Here is a 17,154-nt window from a genome sequence, read left to right on the forward strand (position 1 = left end):
AGGCCCCTGTAGTCCCGGCTACTTGGGGGGCTGAGGCAAGAGAATCACTTGAGCCCAAGAGTTTGAGGTTGCTGTGAGCTGTGACGCCATGGCATTCTTATCAAGGGCGACAAGTGAGGCTCTTTTTTTCTTGAGTATATAAGCTGACAAACAAACAAAGAAACAAAATGCCCTAAAACTAACGGGGCTTTGTGGCAGACACCTGTAGTCCCAGCTACTCTGGAGGCTGAGGCAAGTGGAACACTGAGCCGAAGAGTTTGAAGTTGCCATGAGCTATCACATCACAGTACTCTATCCAGGATGACAGAGAAAGACTCTATCTCACCCCAGAAAGAATTGTCTTTGTTTTTTATCTTTTCATTTCTGCAATACAACCTTTCCCACCTCTCCCTCTAATTTAAAAATAGATTCAGAGTCAGGAGGATTGCTTGAATCCAAGAGTTTAAGGTGCTAAAACTCTTGGGTTTTTTAACCTTTTTTATCTCATGGCACATTTGAGCCTATAGTTAAACTTCCATAGCACACTTAAATTATGTTGATCAAAGAAAAAGAGTGGAGGGTGGCGCCTGTAACATAGTGGTTACAGTGCCAGCCACATGCACCAAAGGTGACAGGTTCCAACCTGGTCTGGGCCAGCTAAACAGCAGTGATAACTGCAACAACAACAACAAAAAGAGCTGGGCGTTGTGGCAGGAACCTGTCATCCCAGCTACTTGGGAGGCTGGGGCAAGAGAATAACTTCAGCCCAAAAGTTTGAGGTTGCTGTGAGCTGTGATGCTATGGTACTCTACCAAGGGTTACATAATGAGACTCTGTCTCAAACAAAAAAAAAAAAAGAAAAAGAGTGAAAAAAAAGAATATACTTACTATGCTTCAAACTTCTCTTGAAAATAAAATTTTTTAGGCTCGGCTAAGGCGCCAGCCACGTACACCTAAGGTGGTGGGTTCGAATCCCCAGCCCGGACCCACCAAACAACAATGACGGCTGCAACCAAAAAATAGCCGGGCATTGTGGCGGGCGCCTGTGGTCCCAGCTACTTGGGAGGCGGAGGCAGGAGACTCGCTTGAGCCCAGGAGTTGGAGGTTGCTGTGAGCTGTAATGCCATGGCACTCTACCCAGGGGGACAGCTTGAGGCTCTGTCTCAAAAAAAAAAAAAAAAAAGAAAAGAAAAGAAAAGAAAAAAAATTTTTTTGAGATAGAGTATCACTATGTTGCCCTTAATAAAGTGCTGTGGCATCACAGCTCACAGCAACCTCAAACTTCTGGGCTCAAGTGATTCTCTGGTCTCAGCCTCTCAAGTAGCTGAGACTACAGCTGCCCGCCACAACGCCCAGCTATTTTTTGTTGGCAGTTGTTGTTGTTTAGCTGGCCTGAGCCAGGTTTGAACCCTCCAGCCTCGGTGTATGGTGCTATAACCACTGTGCTACGGGTGCCGAGCCACTTGAAAATAATTTAATTAATGATCTTTAAAAAATTTTGTGACATCCTAAGATTGCCTCATGGCACACACCATTTGAAAATCACTGAACTGACTAATATCATGGCACTCTAGGGAAAAGAATGAGACAAAATTCCTAGATTCAAGCCATTCTCCTACCTCTCCTACCTGAGGACCCAGGACTATAGGTATCTGCCACTAGGCCTGGCTAATTTTCTATTTTTAGTAGATATGGGGTCTTACTCTTGCTTAGGCTGGTCTTAAACTCCTGAACTCAAGTGATAATCCCTGTCCTGATTAGAGGGTAAGATTATAGGCATGGGTTACTATGTCTGTCTCAAATACTTTCATTTTAAAAGTAAAAGAAAAACATAAATGATGAACAAAAATGTATTAATAAAAATAAAAGGATTTGTTTTGTAAAATTTGGATTCAGTCAGAAGGCCCTACTTAAGTATCTAGATAAAAGGCCATGTGTGGTCTTAAGGCTACAGGTTTTCTACTCCTGGACCAGAGAGTCAGTCTCCTAGAGACTCACAACCATTGTCATTTTTCTTTTCTTTTCTTTTCTTTCCTTTTCCTTTTCTTCCTCTTTGCCTTTTGTAGTAATTGGTACCATTGATTCCTGAGCCTTTTTGAGGGTATGGACAGGGTAAGTTAGTTTGCTTCTTATTTGCACTCTCAACTGCTGGTGCTTGGTTTCAACTTTCTTTGATTTCTTAGGCCAGTGACCACTCTTCTACATACTAAATGTTTACCTGAAAAAATTTTGACTGCCTTTTAGGACCTCAGTTCTCTCCTATACTCTTTGTCCATGTGAATTTATATCCTCTTTTGTTATCACTGTGACTTTTTGAGGGAGGAAGGGTGGAAGAGAGAGAAAGAGAGAAGAGATTATAAAAAAGTTCAGTTTTCCTTTTTTTATTTTCTGAAACCACCTTTTCTTCCTAATACTGAATTAACTACATTAATATTATGCTTTCCTACTTTAAAAACTTACTTACTAGCTTGGATTCTATTCTATGCCCAAATTTTATTTAAAAAATTTTCAGAGCTTCACTGTACAATGAACATTTTTATTTAGTCCTTATCTATAAATTAACCAAATATTAGTTAGTGTTAGTCTGTTTATTTTGAATAAAATATGCCATTTATTTTCAGTAAATGTGTATCTGTGACAATATTTTAGCGTGAGTCTGATATTCTGTTTTCAGTACATACAGTAACTTACTTAATCTGTTGATGGACATTGCTTATAAAAATGCTTTTTAAAGCTCATTTCATATGTAAATTTCCCTCCATTATATATAAGTTCATTATTCATTAGATTACTTTTTTTTTTGAGAGGAATTAGAACAAAAGATTTCTTTCTTTTTTTTTAGATTACTATTTTTGAAAACATAACCAATCAATTCTTTAAATAATCTATAATCAATAGTATAGATTACCATGTTATATTCTTTTTTTTTTTTGAGACAGAGCCTCAAGCTGTCCCCCTGGGTAGAGTGCCATGGCTTCACTGCTCACAGCAACCTCCAAATCCTGGGCTCAAGTGAGTCTCCTGCCTCAGCCTCCCAAGTAGCTGGGACCACAGGTGCCCGCCACAACGCCCAGCTATTTTTTGGTTGCAGCCATTATTGTTGTTTGGCAGCCTTGGGCTGGATTCGAACCTGCCACCTTAGGTGTATGTGGCTGGCACCTTAGCCGCTTGAGCCACAGGCGCCGAGCCACCATGTTATATTCTAATGGTTGATTTTCTTGTCTCCTCCACTAGGCCATGAGTAACGTAATTTTTTAGTAAAGGCATTAATGAAAATTTGACATCTTGAAGAAATAGATGTTTCAGCAGTTTAAGTTGTCTCCTCTGTGACTATAATTTATGATCAGGTTTTTTTCTGTTGTTCACTTTCACATTCTAAAAGAAAATAAAATTATTTATTGGCAATGTTAATACTATGAGTCCACTTTTTAGCGAATGAAGCACCTAATACTCACACTTGGTCTCTACCTACTTATTTCAGAATTAGTTCTTGTTTTATCAGTGCTGCACATGTTGTTGGACCATGCATCCTCCCTACCACAAACATTGAATGATTAGATATGTGACAGGCGCTGTTTACTCTTTATCTTGCTAGTCCTTTCTGCCTTAACTTGATCAATCCCTTCTTCCTGGCCTTTGGTGACTATATGCTTCTATTTCTCCTTCTGGCTATTCTTTATCAATTTTCTTCCTTTTTATTTTCTTTATTTCCCTGCTCTTTAGGCACTGCAAACATTGGTTTCTTCCAGTTTTGTACATGTCATTATGCTTCTTATGATTTAATTAACTATATACTGATGACTCCTGTAAAACTGTACACTCATAATTATGATGTTGTATAAACACCCAATGCATCATCCCAAGATTTCTTACATTTAATATGTCCTTAAAAGGGTTTATCATCTTTTTCTCCTGACTTATTCTATTTCTTATATTCCTTGTCTACATGATAAATACCGTCCTTCAGGTTTCCCAGCATAGAAACTTGAACATTATTGTAGATTGCATCTGCTCTCAGGCTTCAGGTTCCATTGATGTTTCCTTGTGTATATTCCCCAAATTTAGCTCCCTTTATTTTTGTAGTAGTAATCTACTTTTTGCTTCCAGGTTTGATGTGTTTTCTGTATTATTGGTAGAGTGAGCTATATGAATTATATCTATGTCTTATTTCATGTCTGCCTGGAGTTTATATCTGAATTGCATCTTATTGTATCCCTTTCTTTAGAACAGAATAGTCTCTGTAACTTGGTCTCACTGCTTCTGATTTTATCCTTTACTACTTCCTGCCTTTCTTCTTTTGCTCTAGTAACATACCATATATCTCTCTCCATCATTGTACTTTGAAACAAAGTATAACCTCTGCCAGGCATACCCTTGTTTATTGTACTTGGTTTGCCCTTTAAAATTTAATGTAAAACTTCTCTCCATTCAGAAGCCTTCTCTGTTTGCCTCAGCAAATATCAATAGTTTCTGTGCCTCCTTTGTGATTGTACTGACCACATTAAAGGGTATTTATTTCTCTGTCTTTGTAGATAGCAATTGTTCTATATAGTGAAAAAAGAAAGTCTTCAATGCCTAAAATAAAGTAGTGGCTCAGTAATGTTTTTTGGTTTTGATAATGGCTATCTAAAATTTTAGGTTTTAGTATCATCTATTTATAAACTATTTTATTTGTAAATGACAAAATATAAGCTAAACTTGGGGACTATCTTCCACATGGAGATACATATATGTATATGTGTGTGTGTGTGTGTGTGTGTGTGTATATATATATTTTTTTTCTTTTCTTTTGAGACAGAGTCTCTGTTGCCCTGGGTAAAGTGTTGTGGCGTCATAGCTCACAGCAACCTTAAACTTGGGCTTAAGTGATTCTCTTGCCTCAGTCTCCCAAGTAGCTGGGACTACAAGTGCCTGCCACACCCCCCACCTATTTTTTGGTTATAGTTGTCATTGTTGTTTGGCAGGCTCAGGATGGGTTCAAACCCACCAGCTCTGGTGTATGTGGCTGACGCTCTAGCTGCTTGAGTTAGAGGCGCTGAGCCAGGATAGATATATTTTTAAGGAATGCAAATAATATAATTATTTTTTTGGCAGGGGGAGATAGAGTTTCACTATGTCGTCCTCTGTAGGGTGCTGTGGTGTCACAGCTCACAGCAACCTCAAACTCTTGGACTGAAACGATTATCTTGTCTCAGCCTCCCAAGTAACTGGGACTATAGGCGCCTGTCACAATGCCTGGCTATCTTTTTGTTGTTGTTGCAGTTGTCATTGTTGTTTAGCAGGCCCAGGCTGGGTTCAAACCTACCAGCCCTGGTGTATGTGGCTGGTGCCCTAACCACTGAGCATAGGCACCAAGCCATAAATAATATAATTTTTATTACAAAGAAAATGTATTGTTACTCTCAATGAACCCCTAACAATTAAAAAAAAGTTAAAGAAAAGAAAGAAAAATATATTATTGCTGAAAACATTAATGCCAGTATCCAGTGACATTTCACTTACCTGCTAATTTGAAACATTTACTGATCCTTCCTCCTGCATAAAATTTGATATATATTTTAATGTTTTGTCTTTTGAAAATAGAAGGTCAAGAATTTTATCCTTTCTAAATTAGATATGAAAATATTAGAATTATAACCACATTTCATTAGATTTGTTTTACTTATCTGAAAGAGAAGTAATATTTGCCAGTTTGTCTTAGGAAAATAGAGAAAGCTCTTTTCTCCTGATTTCTTACCTATCTTCTGTTTCTGAATTGCAGTTACAGATGTAGAGCTAAAACGACTAAAGGATGCCTTCAAGAGGACATGTGGACTCTCTTATTACATGGGCCAGCACTGCTTTATCAGAGAAGTGCTTGGGGATGGAGTGCCTCCAAAAGTTGCTGAGGTAATCTTTATTCTTTGATTTTTCCTTTGAGATAGTTAACTACCTGCCTGAATTCTTGAGGGGTCTCCTAAAATTAACAAGTTTAATTTTCCCTGCAGTTACTTTTCTTGATGAGTAGGGAAACAGATCTTGTTTTAGATGTTAATATGGCTGTATTCTTAAGAGGTCAAATGGGAGTATCACAGTGTTGTAAGGGTTCTTTGGTACTTTTGAGCTTTAATTGTTACTGATTATAATCATGGGACCATTTGTATGATCAATTTCTTCTTACAAATTTCATCTCTCTGACATAAAATTTTTATCTTGGAATTATGTTTTATAAATTTTGGGTTAAAGAAAAACTTTCTATATAGTAAAACCTAATTAATTTTCTAAAGTAAAATGTATTTTTTCTTTTTTTTTTTCGAGACAGAGTCTCACTTTGTCACCCTCGATAGAGTGCTGTGGCGTCACAGGTCACAGCAACCTCCAGTTCTTGGGCTTAGGTGATTCTTTTGCCTCAGCTTCCTGAGTAGCTGAGATTACAGGTGCCTGCCACAACGCCTGGCTATTTTTTTGTTGCAGTTTGGCCGGGGCTGGGTTTGAACCCACCACCCTCCGTATATGGGGCCCTACCCACCCAGCCACAGGTGCCGCCCCCTCCATTCAAGTCTTATAGGCTGTCATACATGCAGTCCATTTTGGCCAAAACATCAATACACCCCTCTTATCAACAATATCCGTCCTGTTCTGTCAGTAGGGTGTTGAAGTCCCTAGATTTTATGGTATATTGTAGGATATCATATTGTTCAGACCAAATAGAGTTCATTTTTATAAATCTGGGAGCATTTAAGTTGGGTACATAAATATTTAGGATTGAAATGTATTCTTGTTGTATTGGTCCCTTGATCAATGTATGGTGTCTATCTTTGTCTTTCTTTACTTTTGTTGCTTTAAAGCCAGTTGTATCTGCAAATAGGATTGTGACTTTTGCTTTTTTCTGATTTCCCTGAAATATTCTCTTCACCCCAAGGCTTTTTTTGTCCTTATAGGTTGGATGTGTTTGTTTTCTGAAAACAACAGGTACTTGGCTTGTACTTTTATATCCAGTCAGGTAGCCTGTGCCTCTTTAGGGAGAAATTTAAGCCATTCATATTTATTGACAGAATTAATATGCAGAGTGGACTTGGTTGGAGGTCTGTTGGCCTTGTTTTACCATTTGGGTCCTTGTGGAAGCTAGGTTTTGTCCTTTAGTTTCTGGTTGTCTTGACTTTGCTGGTGGTCCTGCAAAGCTGGTCTTATAATGGCTGATTTCTATAATGTTTGTTGTCAGTAAAATATTTGATTTCTTAAATCTTTCAAACATGAAACTTAATCTTGCAAGATATAGAATCTTAGGCTGACAGCTAAGACAGTTTTGTTTGAGAAGATTGAAGGTGGGAGCCCACTCCTCTCTAGGTTGTAAAGTTTCAGCTAAGTCAGATGTCACCTTGATGGGTTTGTCCTTGTAGGTAAGATGCGGTTTATACCTGTCTGGTTGCAGAATTTTCTCTTTCATTTTGACTTTGGCCAGGTTAATTTCTATGTGTCTAGAAGATGCTTTGTTTGAATTGGGCCAGTGTTGGGTTTGCTATCTATCTAGTAGGTGAATGAATGGCTGAATCCTTAGTAATGCTTGGAAGGTTTTCAGTTATGATATCATCAACTAGCACTTCCATGACATTAGAATTTTCTTCTCTTTTCTTTTTTCAGGGATACCTATAATTTCTATGTTTTTATGCTTCATGTAGTCTTATAATTCTAAGAGAGTCTTCTTCTTTTTGTTTTTTTTTTAGAATATAAAAGTATAAGTTTATTTTATATTAGAGAGAGGGAAGAGAGTAGGGGGAAGAGGTAAGAAAGAGAGAGAAGAGAACAGAGCGGGGAGTAAGAGAAGGGAAGATGAAGGGAGGGAAAAGGAGTAAGTGAATGGCATGGCATCCCAAAGAAAGGAAGACTGTCTGCCTCTTTAAGAGATTATTCTGCTGTTACTCTCATCTTTTGTGCCTCTTTAAGTGACTGGGTAAGTTTGAGAGTCTTGTCTTCAAGTTCTGATTTAATCTGTTGTTGAAACTTTCTACTACATTTTGAAACTCCTTGAATTATTCCTTCATTTCTTTAAACTCTGTTACATCTTTCTAATTTTGTCCATATTCTTGGAAACTTTGTCTTGTCTTTCCAGAAATTCTTGGGTCAATTTTTGGATTTCCTCTTAGTGGTTTTCCACTTACCTTTTATTTCTCTTCATTGTTTTTTCCATCCATACTCTAAAATTCAGTTTTGTCATTTCTACATTTCTTTTTTTTTTCTTCTTTTTTGGTTTTTTATTTATTTATTTTTGAGACAGCTCCTCAAGCTATCTCCCTGGGTAGAGTGCCGTGGCATCACAGCTTACAGCAACCTCCAACTCCTGGGCTTAAGTGAGTCTCCTGCCTCCGCCTCCCAAGTAGCTGGGACACAGGCGCCCGCCACAACACTTGGCTATTTTTTTTTTTGGTTGCAGCCATTATTGTTGTGTGGAGGGCCTGGGCTGGATTTGAACCCACCACCTTAGGTGTATGTGGCTGGCGCCTTAGCTGCTTAAGCCACAGGCGCCAAGCCATTTCTACATTTCTTTATCATTGGGACCTTATTCTATGGTAACTACATTTTGATCCCTTAGGAAAATTGATCTGTTCTGACTTTTCATGTAGCCAGTGATTTTTTTTTGTTGGTGTCTCCTCATGTGTGGTTTCTTATTCTTTATTTCCTTCCCCTACTTCCATTTCTCTCTCATTCCCTTTGATCTTTGCTTCTGGGCTTTGAGGTTGAAATGGCCTCATAAGTGGGGAAAAGCTTACTGTTTGTTTAAAATAAAATGTGAACACATGAATCAATTTACATAATGTCTGATAACATAATAATGATTATTAAGTACATACTGCATTTTTTTTTTTTTTAAGATAGTCTCACTCTGTCACCCTGGGTAGAGTGCCAAGGTATCATAGCTCATAACAACCTGAAATTCTAGGCTCAAATGATCTTCTTGTCTCAGCCTCCCAAGTAGCTGGGACTATAGGCCTGTGTCACCACACCTGGCTAGTTTTTGTATTTTTAGTAGAGGTAAGGTCTTGCTCTTGCTCAGGCTGGTCTCTGAACTGAGCTCAAGTAGTCCACCCATCCTGGCCCTCCAGACTGCTAGGATTATAGGCGTGAGCTACTGTGCCTGGCTCAGTTAACACTTTTTTTGCATAAACTCTAGTATAGTATTAAATACAAATATAAATTTTATAAGTGCTTTTAATGATAATGATGAACTTTTGTCCTATTATTTATTGATACAGTCTTATTTTACATGAGGAAGGATACTTTTAGCATGTGGATATTGACTAGTATATTCAATCTATCATGTGAGTTGTAAAGTATAAAGAATTAAGTACTTCTATCTTTAATATCAGGTATTTTTTTAGGAAAGGGTATCTTTATAGTTTCTAATACAGTAATCACAAAAGATCAGTGAGTCCCATTAAACTAAGTTCTGGAACAGTTTCAGCATTCATACAAAATGAGTTTGGTGGATTTAGAACATTTATTCAAGATAAGCATGTCAGTAAAAAGACTTTATTAGCTTTTGTGTATATTTGTGAAAGGGACTGAGTTTCTTGCTAAAGGGGAAATGGTACAGTTTAAATAAAATGGAACTATGGATCTGGGAAGGTAGTTTTGAAGCCTGAATTGAGTTTTAGTGAGTCCATAGACTTATAGAATGGAAACTCTATCTGTATTCCATAGCTGCAGGGAGATCTAAGTTAAATGAAATTTATAAACAAGACAATTAATTGTGAAGCTAAAGAAGGGTCACTACATACAACCCTTCTGAATTCTTAAAATCATATAGAGAACTTGGGTCTTAAGTTTGGGTAAAGAGGGTTACCTACTCTTGGTGAGATTTTAAAATTAATGTTTTGAGGCACAATAGGATTTTTTTAGTATCAATATCTGTGTAAAGCTGTAGGACTATGCCAGCTGCCAACTGTAGATGGAAAGAACTTTATTATCCTCTAGGTAATAAGTGTTTTTCTTTATAGTAAAATAATGTGTTTTTCAAGATCAAGGAAAGCTATTTTGGAGACTAGTGTAAAAGGTTCAGGAACTTATATGGGCAATAACTTTAGGATATATTAAGCAATGTCAGTTTCTAAATTATTTTCTAGAAGATGGTAGTTTTATATTTTTCAAGCAAGAGAAATTTATCTAGGATTGACCCAAACTCCTATTTTTTACTTTATCTGAAGAGTTGTATTATAAATTCTAAGGCTATTTCTCTATTTTCCAGGGACTATATTGAGTAAGGAATACATGTAAGAACTCATGAATTCTTGACTTGAGGATCGTTATTATAATTAATATTTTGATGTACTTCTGCTCTTATAATAGTAGCCATGTATAAAATATTGAATGGACAGGATTTGAGGAGATTGAATAAACAAGGCAAATAGAAAGTAAATGAAAAATGTAAAAATAAGCTTTTGCTGAACCAAGGCCATTAAGTCTTAATCTAGTGTTTGTTTTCTTCTCAACTTCCCCCAAATAAATTTTGTGACAAAACATTTCCATGTGGTTTTAATTTGTAATTGTTTTCTGTTGTTCTCACATTCATTTAAAAGTGCTTTTCAAGGCCAGGTGGTGGGTCACACCTGTAATCCCAGCACTCTCAGAGGCTTAGGCACACAGATCACTTGAGCTCACTGGTTCTCGAGTTTGAGACCAGCCTGAGCAAAAGCGAGACTACCATCTCTAAGAATAGCAGGGCATTGTGGCAGGCACCTGTAATCCCTGCTACTTGGGGGGCTGAGGTAAGAGGATTGCTAGAGCCCAAGAGTTTGAGGTTGCTGTGAGCTATGATACCTCAATACTCTATTGAGGGTGACAAAGTGAGGCTCTGTCTCAAATAAAAATAAATAAATAAATAAATAAAATAAAAGTGCTTTTTACCATGTAAAAAATCTGTTTGACAAAGCAAATTTACAGTAATTACCTAATAGCTATTTCTTTTAACTGGAAAGTTTTGAATCCCTATCCCAGGAGTGATTTCAATTGTGGATGACTAGGAAGTATAATAATAATACTCTACCGTCCTCTATAAAGCTGCCTCTGACAAATTTAAACATTGTTTTTCTCCTATCTTAAACTCTTACAGGCATTGAAGCCTGTATCTATAATTATGAAGAGTACATTTTATTAAATAATGACTCATTCACTATTTATTCATATAAATCTTACTGTAATTTTTGATGGGCAGACTTAATGGAAAAATAAGCCCCAGAGAGCTGTGCATACAGTATAAATTTAGTGAATATTTGATTTAGTAATGCTTTCTTTTTAGTAAGTATATTATTTTGTAAAATCTTATTAAAAGAATTACCAAGACAGTAACCAGGAGACCATACTCCTGAAGTTAACTTTGCTGACTTTGCAATCTTTGAACTCTTAACCTTCTTCTAAATTGAAAACTGGACATTTTAAGCAAACACCATCTTGAATAGCCTGTAGTGTTTATAGACCTAGTGATCAACATGTTAAAGTGAATAGCTACTTAGTAGGATATTTTCCCATTGATGTAGTGAACTTATGCTGAAGTAATGTATTATATTAGGTGCTCCTGTGGGGCTGCATTAATTAGGTGGTTTAGGTTTAGAGAGACTATCACAGAAAAGCGATAGTTTTCTTTTTTTGATGTTAGTTGATCTGTATTATTATTACTATTATTTTTAGAGACAGAGTCTCACTTTGTCACCTTTGGTAGAGTGCTGTGGCGTCACAGCTCACAACAACCTCCAGCTCTTGGACTTAGGTGATTCTCTCGCCTCAGCCTCCCAAGTAGCTGGAACTATAGGCGCCCGCCACAACGCCTGGCTATTTTGTTGTTGTTGCAGTTTGGTCAGGACCAGGTTTGAACCCACCACCCTTGGTATATGGGGCCGGCGTCCTACTCACTGAGTCACAGGTGCTGCCCAATCTGTATTATTATTATTATTATTTTTTTTTATTTTTATTGAATGGTAACTATGTACATTAATGCACTTCTGGGGTACAGTGTGGGGTTTTCACATGCAATCTAAAATACTTCCATCCCAATCTGTATTACTGATGCAGTTTCTTCATGTTGGACTTACTAGCTTTATGTGCTAACAACTTTCTTGATAACTCTAGTTATTCATTGTTAGCTCTTGATGCTATTGAACACTGACTAATACAATCTAAAATAACTAACAGGTAGAGAAAAGCAACTAACATTTTAATCATGATTTTGACATTATAGCTGACAGGAAAGTGTCCAGGAGGATACTGGTAAATCTTTCTCTATAACTAAAATTTATAAAACATTAATTAGTCCTTATATGGACTGCATCTCTTTTTGTTCACAGTATAACACTCATGCTAGTTCTTAAATTTCATTGTTTTGGGTATTTCTTTTTGTGAGGGAGGACAAAAATACCAAGGGTTCTTTGAGATTACAGTAATACAACAGAGTATATCATTCTTCTTGTAAACATGTATGAGCTTTTAAAAAAAGTCTTAATGGTCCTTAACTGCCAGATTTTGACCTGGAGTGATTTTTAAACAGCTTCATTAAGCTATTGAAAGACAGAGTTTATAGTGTAAGAGCTGACATATCATTAAACATAATGAAACTATTGAACTCCTTGTATAAAAACATTACATCAAGAGCATTATGTAAATTATGAATGTTCTAAGGAGTATGCCAGATGTCAAAGAAGTTATTCACTTATCTTATAGAAAATAACTTATGTGTAATCACTTATTTTGAATCCTTGGTATATTAACTGAATTACTGCCATGACTGATATAGTAAGTTAAATGACAGAAATAATTGGGATCCTGTTCAGGTCAGTCTAAATAAGATACATCTGCCCTTAATTGGTATTATAAGGTAAAATAAGGTTGATTTAATTTATAACTAGCAGTTAAAAACTCTACCAAAATTTTAGCTGATAAAATTTAGCTAAGTTTGGGTGGCGCCTGTGGCTCAAAGGAGTAGGGCGCTGGCCCCCATATGCTGGAGGTGCTGGGTTCAAACCCAGCCTTGGCCAAAAACTGCAAAAAAAAATAATTTTTTTTTTTAGCTAAGTTTGACTATAGAAGTTGTAAATTTCATATAAAAGTAACCAATAATTGCTGAAATTGGAAGGGAGACATCTGGATTTTTATTGTTTTCCTTCTCGCCCCCTTCCCCGCCACGTGCTTGTAAGTAGTATAAATGTAGCTATATTTCATTGAGTACTTTTCTAGTAAGTTTTTATTTATAGTAGAAATGGAACAGTTTTTGTGTTGTGCCTTATATAGTAATTACTATCTTTTAAGACTATTATCTTTGAGTAAATGAGTTATATATTCAATATTTGATTAAAATATAGAGAGAAGAGTTGTAAAATACAGTTGTACTTTCTGAATTACCATATTTTTGTCATTACGTGATAAACTGAGAATCCTTCTTATTGTACTTCTAAATGTAATTCCTTGATGCTTTATTGTTTCTGAGCAGCTGATTGAAAATAGGAAGAGGAAAGAATTTGTACTCAGAGTCATTTATGCTTACAGCTTTAGGGTAAGCCTTTTCCTAACCATTTCTCTTTTAAATTATAAGAACGTTCTGGAGCCCCTTTTCCGAAGATCTGAAGTGTTATCCCAAATATGTCATTATGAAAAATGATAGTATTTTAATAATTGTTAGCCATTATATGACTAAACCTACATAGCATCTATATTGTAGCTTTAAATACAGATATATACAATATAAATAAGTCCAAATTTCATAATCACAGCTTAGGAACATTTCAGTTAATTTTGAGATTTTTAGGAAATAAATGACATTAAGAAACAGTAATGTTCCTTTCTATATTCATGCAAACTAGCATAGGATAGCAAATTATTTGTTGAAAATGTTTATGTTGTATAATTAAGAAGGAATTCTTCAGTATAGTCTATCCTTTTTTATAGTACTTGTCTTTAGTGAAAGTCATTCATTTATTCCTATTATCTAAAGTGGATATTGGTTCACTTAAACACAGATTTTTTTCTATAAATACATTAAAAAGTTTTTGGAATGTTTGCAACAATTTGAAAAATTGCAGATAAACCATGTAGCCTAAAATGATGAAAAATTAGGTATGTTATGAATGCATAAAATGTAAATAGGTACTAGTCTGTTTTATCATTTAGCACCATAAAATATATACAAATCTATTATGAAAAGTTAGAATTTATCAAAACTTGCACACTTACTGACTGTACATGGCACCATTCTTCATTTGAAAGAAATAGAAACAAATGTAAATATGCAGTGTTAAATTATAACTGCATAAAATTAATTGTATTACCGTAATGATTTCATAGCCACTTACTGCTACTTTGTTTAGCTCAAGTGTTGGGAATATCTCCTTAAAATGCCATGTAACACCAGTCATTTCTGTGGAAGAGGTTCATCTTTCCAGTAAACTGCATATCACAGTAAAAATGATTTCTCGTGATCCTCAAGTAATTTTCATTGTGTTTAGTGTGGTACTGTAAGTCTTGAATAATGCCATGGGACCTATGTGAAATGTTTCTCGTGATGCTGTAAGTGCTTCTAACAAGCAGAGAAAAATCATCAGATTATAAGAAAAAGTAGAATTGCTTGATGTGTACCATAGATTGAGGTCTGCAGCTGCGATTGCCTGCCACTACCAACAAATGATTCATCTTATAAAGAGATGATATAAACTACAGTTTGGTTAAATACAATATAGTACTGTAAATGTATTTTCTCTTCCTTATGATTTTCTTTACCACATTTTCTTTGTTGTAGATTACTTTTTTGTAAGAATACAGGGTATAATATGTATAACCTACAAAATACTTGTTGATAGGCTGTTTATGTTATTGGTAAGGCTTTTGGTCAGTAGTAGGCTAAGTCCTCTGGGAGTCAAAGTTATATGTGGATTTTTGATTGCAGAGGAGGTTCATACTTCCAGCTTCTGCATTGTTCAAGGATAACTGTAATTAAAGTATTTTTTAAAATTTTAATTTGATTTTTAAAATTATTTGTATAAATTTAGGGCAACAAGTAGTTTTGTGACTTACTATTGCATAGTGGTAAAGTCTAGTCTTTTAGTGTAACCATCACCCAAATAGTGTACATATGCCCATTATATCTGTAATCAAAGTCTTTAACCTAATAGTGAAACAATTTTTACCTCTTGGGGTAGGCTTTCTTTGACATGCTCCTATTTATTTATTTGTTCATTTATTTATTTTTTGAGACGGTCTGTCTCTCCCTCCTCCTCCTCCCTCCCTGGGATTGAGCACTGTGGTGTCCTTGTAGCTCACAGCAACCTCAAACTCCTGGACTCAAGTGATCCTCACGCCTCAGTTTCCCAGATAGCTGGGACTATAGGCATGTGCCACTGTGCCCAGCTAATTTTTCTATTTTTAATAGAGATGGGGTCTCGATCTTGCTCAGGATGGTCTTGAACTCCTGAGGTTAAGCAATCCACCTGCTTTGGCCTCCTAGAGTGCCAAGATTACAGGTGTGAGTCACTGCACTCAGCTTGACATGCTCTCTTTTAAAATAAAAATATATGTTCCCTTCACTATAAATACACTAATGTGTTTTCATAATGAGGATTTTTTTTTTTACTTCTCTGTAGAATTATGTTAGATGGCTCAGTGATAAAAAGGAAAATAAATGTTGCAACATGGATTTATCTCAGAATCATTATGCTAAATGAAGGAAGCCAGGCCAAAACAGCATAATGTTTAAGATTCCATTCGTACAAAATTCTAGAAAGTACAGACTAATATATCATGAAAGGAAGCTTGCCCGGAGACTGGTGCTGGTGTTGCTGAAGGAAGAAAGGGAAGGGATAGATTACAGAGGTACATGAGGAAACTATTGATAGAAGTGATAGAAGTGTTTGTTTTCTTGATTGTGGTAATGGTTTCACTGTTAACATTCATATAACAAAATTAATCAGTTGTACACTTGAAATATGTCAGTTTATTTATTTCAGTTATTCCATAAAAACTTCCGAAATATTAAATTAGATATACCTTTTGAGTTTTTCAGGAAGAATGCTTCCCACTGTTGAGGAAAATGAGCCTGAAAGTTGACTGTTTCTTTTTTAGCCTTTGTTAGGATATTTGAATTTTGGTTCTAACTTTATTATTTATTTTATGATCTTTTCCAAATCTGTTAAGTTCTGATGCAAAAGAACCTCTAAAACTTTGACCAAAATTGTTGTAGGAATTTGGGTATATGACCAGCTTGACTGATATTAGAAGAGGTAGATAAATATTCTGCTGACTTGGAGACCTGCCTGGAGAGAAGGGTGGAGGGCTAGGTTAGGCTGAGAAAGTTGGGATGGTAAAAAGAAAGAAATGTTCAATGATAAATTGGGAACTCTTAACTTCTCCCTTGTGCTTTAAAGTTATAGGTTAAATTAAGCTTCTGGAAAATTGAGGTTAAAGCCAGGAGATACTACAATGACATTACTGAGAATAACAGATTCAGGATAATTGCTTCTAAGAAAATATGAATAATGAAGTAGAATAAGGATGGGCAAGGGAAGGCCAATTGTGAGGACAAGGAGGCCAATTTTAAGATCATTGTTTGAGGTATAGAACAGCAAAGAAAAAGCTACCCAGGAAGTCTTCATATGCAGAATTCAGAGATATTAACTTTAAGGAGAGCAATTTTGACTTTAAATTTACTGGTTGAATTTGAAGCCTTAAAAGGCCTTTTCAGGTCTATTGTGGTCTGAGGAGAATTCACCGACCTGGGGATGGGAATAGATAATCTATTAACAAGGGACAAAGAGCTAGGTGTGGTGGCTCATACTTGTAATCCCAGCACCATGGGAGTCCGATGTGGGAATATTTCTTGAGCCTGGGAGTTTGAGACCAGCTTGGGCAATAGGACAAGATTGCATCTGTACCAAAAAAAAAAAAAAAAAAGGGCATAGTGAAATGTGCCTGTAGTTCCAGCTACTCTGTAGGCAAGAAGATCCCTTGAGCCATGGAGTTGGAGGTTGCAGTGAGCTATGATTGTACCCCTACACTATAGCCTAAATAACAGAACAAGACTGTCTCTTAAAAAGAGAAGAGAGGCTCAGCGCCTATAGCTCAACCGGCTAAGGCGCCAGCCACGTACACCTAAGGTGGCGGGTTCGAACCCCCAGCCTGGACCCGCCAAACAACAATGACGGCTGCAACCAAAAAATAGCCGGG

General features: G+C 36.3%; 1 protein-coding gene across 3 annotated transcripts in view; it reads left to right on the plus strand.

Moving 5' to 3' along the window:
* Positions 1-17,154, plus strand: part of USP32 (ubiquitin specific peptidase 32) — a 223,695-nt gene that overhangs the window by 61,956 nt on the left and 144,585 nt on the right. For 2 of the 3 annotated variants that reach the window (XM_023516587.1, XM_003795603.3), the window contains exon 2: positions 5,741-5,868. In XM_023516587.1, coding sequence (XP_023372355.1) covers positions 5,741-5,868 — 128 coding nt within the window. Of the gene's footprint in view, positions 1-5,740; positions 5,869-13,364; positions 13,496-17,154 lie in introns of those variants that run through there. The other variant, XM_023516588.1, reaches the window with a different exon arrangement.

The sequence above is a fragment of the Otolemur garnettii genome, unplaced genomic scaffold, assembly GCF_000181295.1.
Source record: "Otolemur garnettii isolate 467f Iridium unplaced genomic scaffold, OtoGar3 scaffold00094, whole genome shotgun sequence".
Lineage (NCBI taxonomy): Eukaryota > Metazoa > Chordata > Mammalia > Primates > Galagidae > Otolemur > Otolemur garnettii.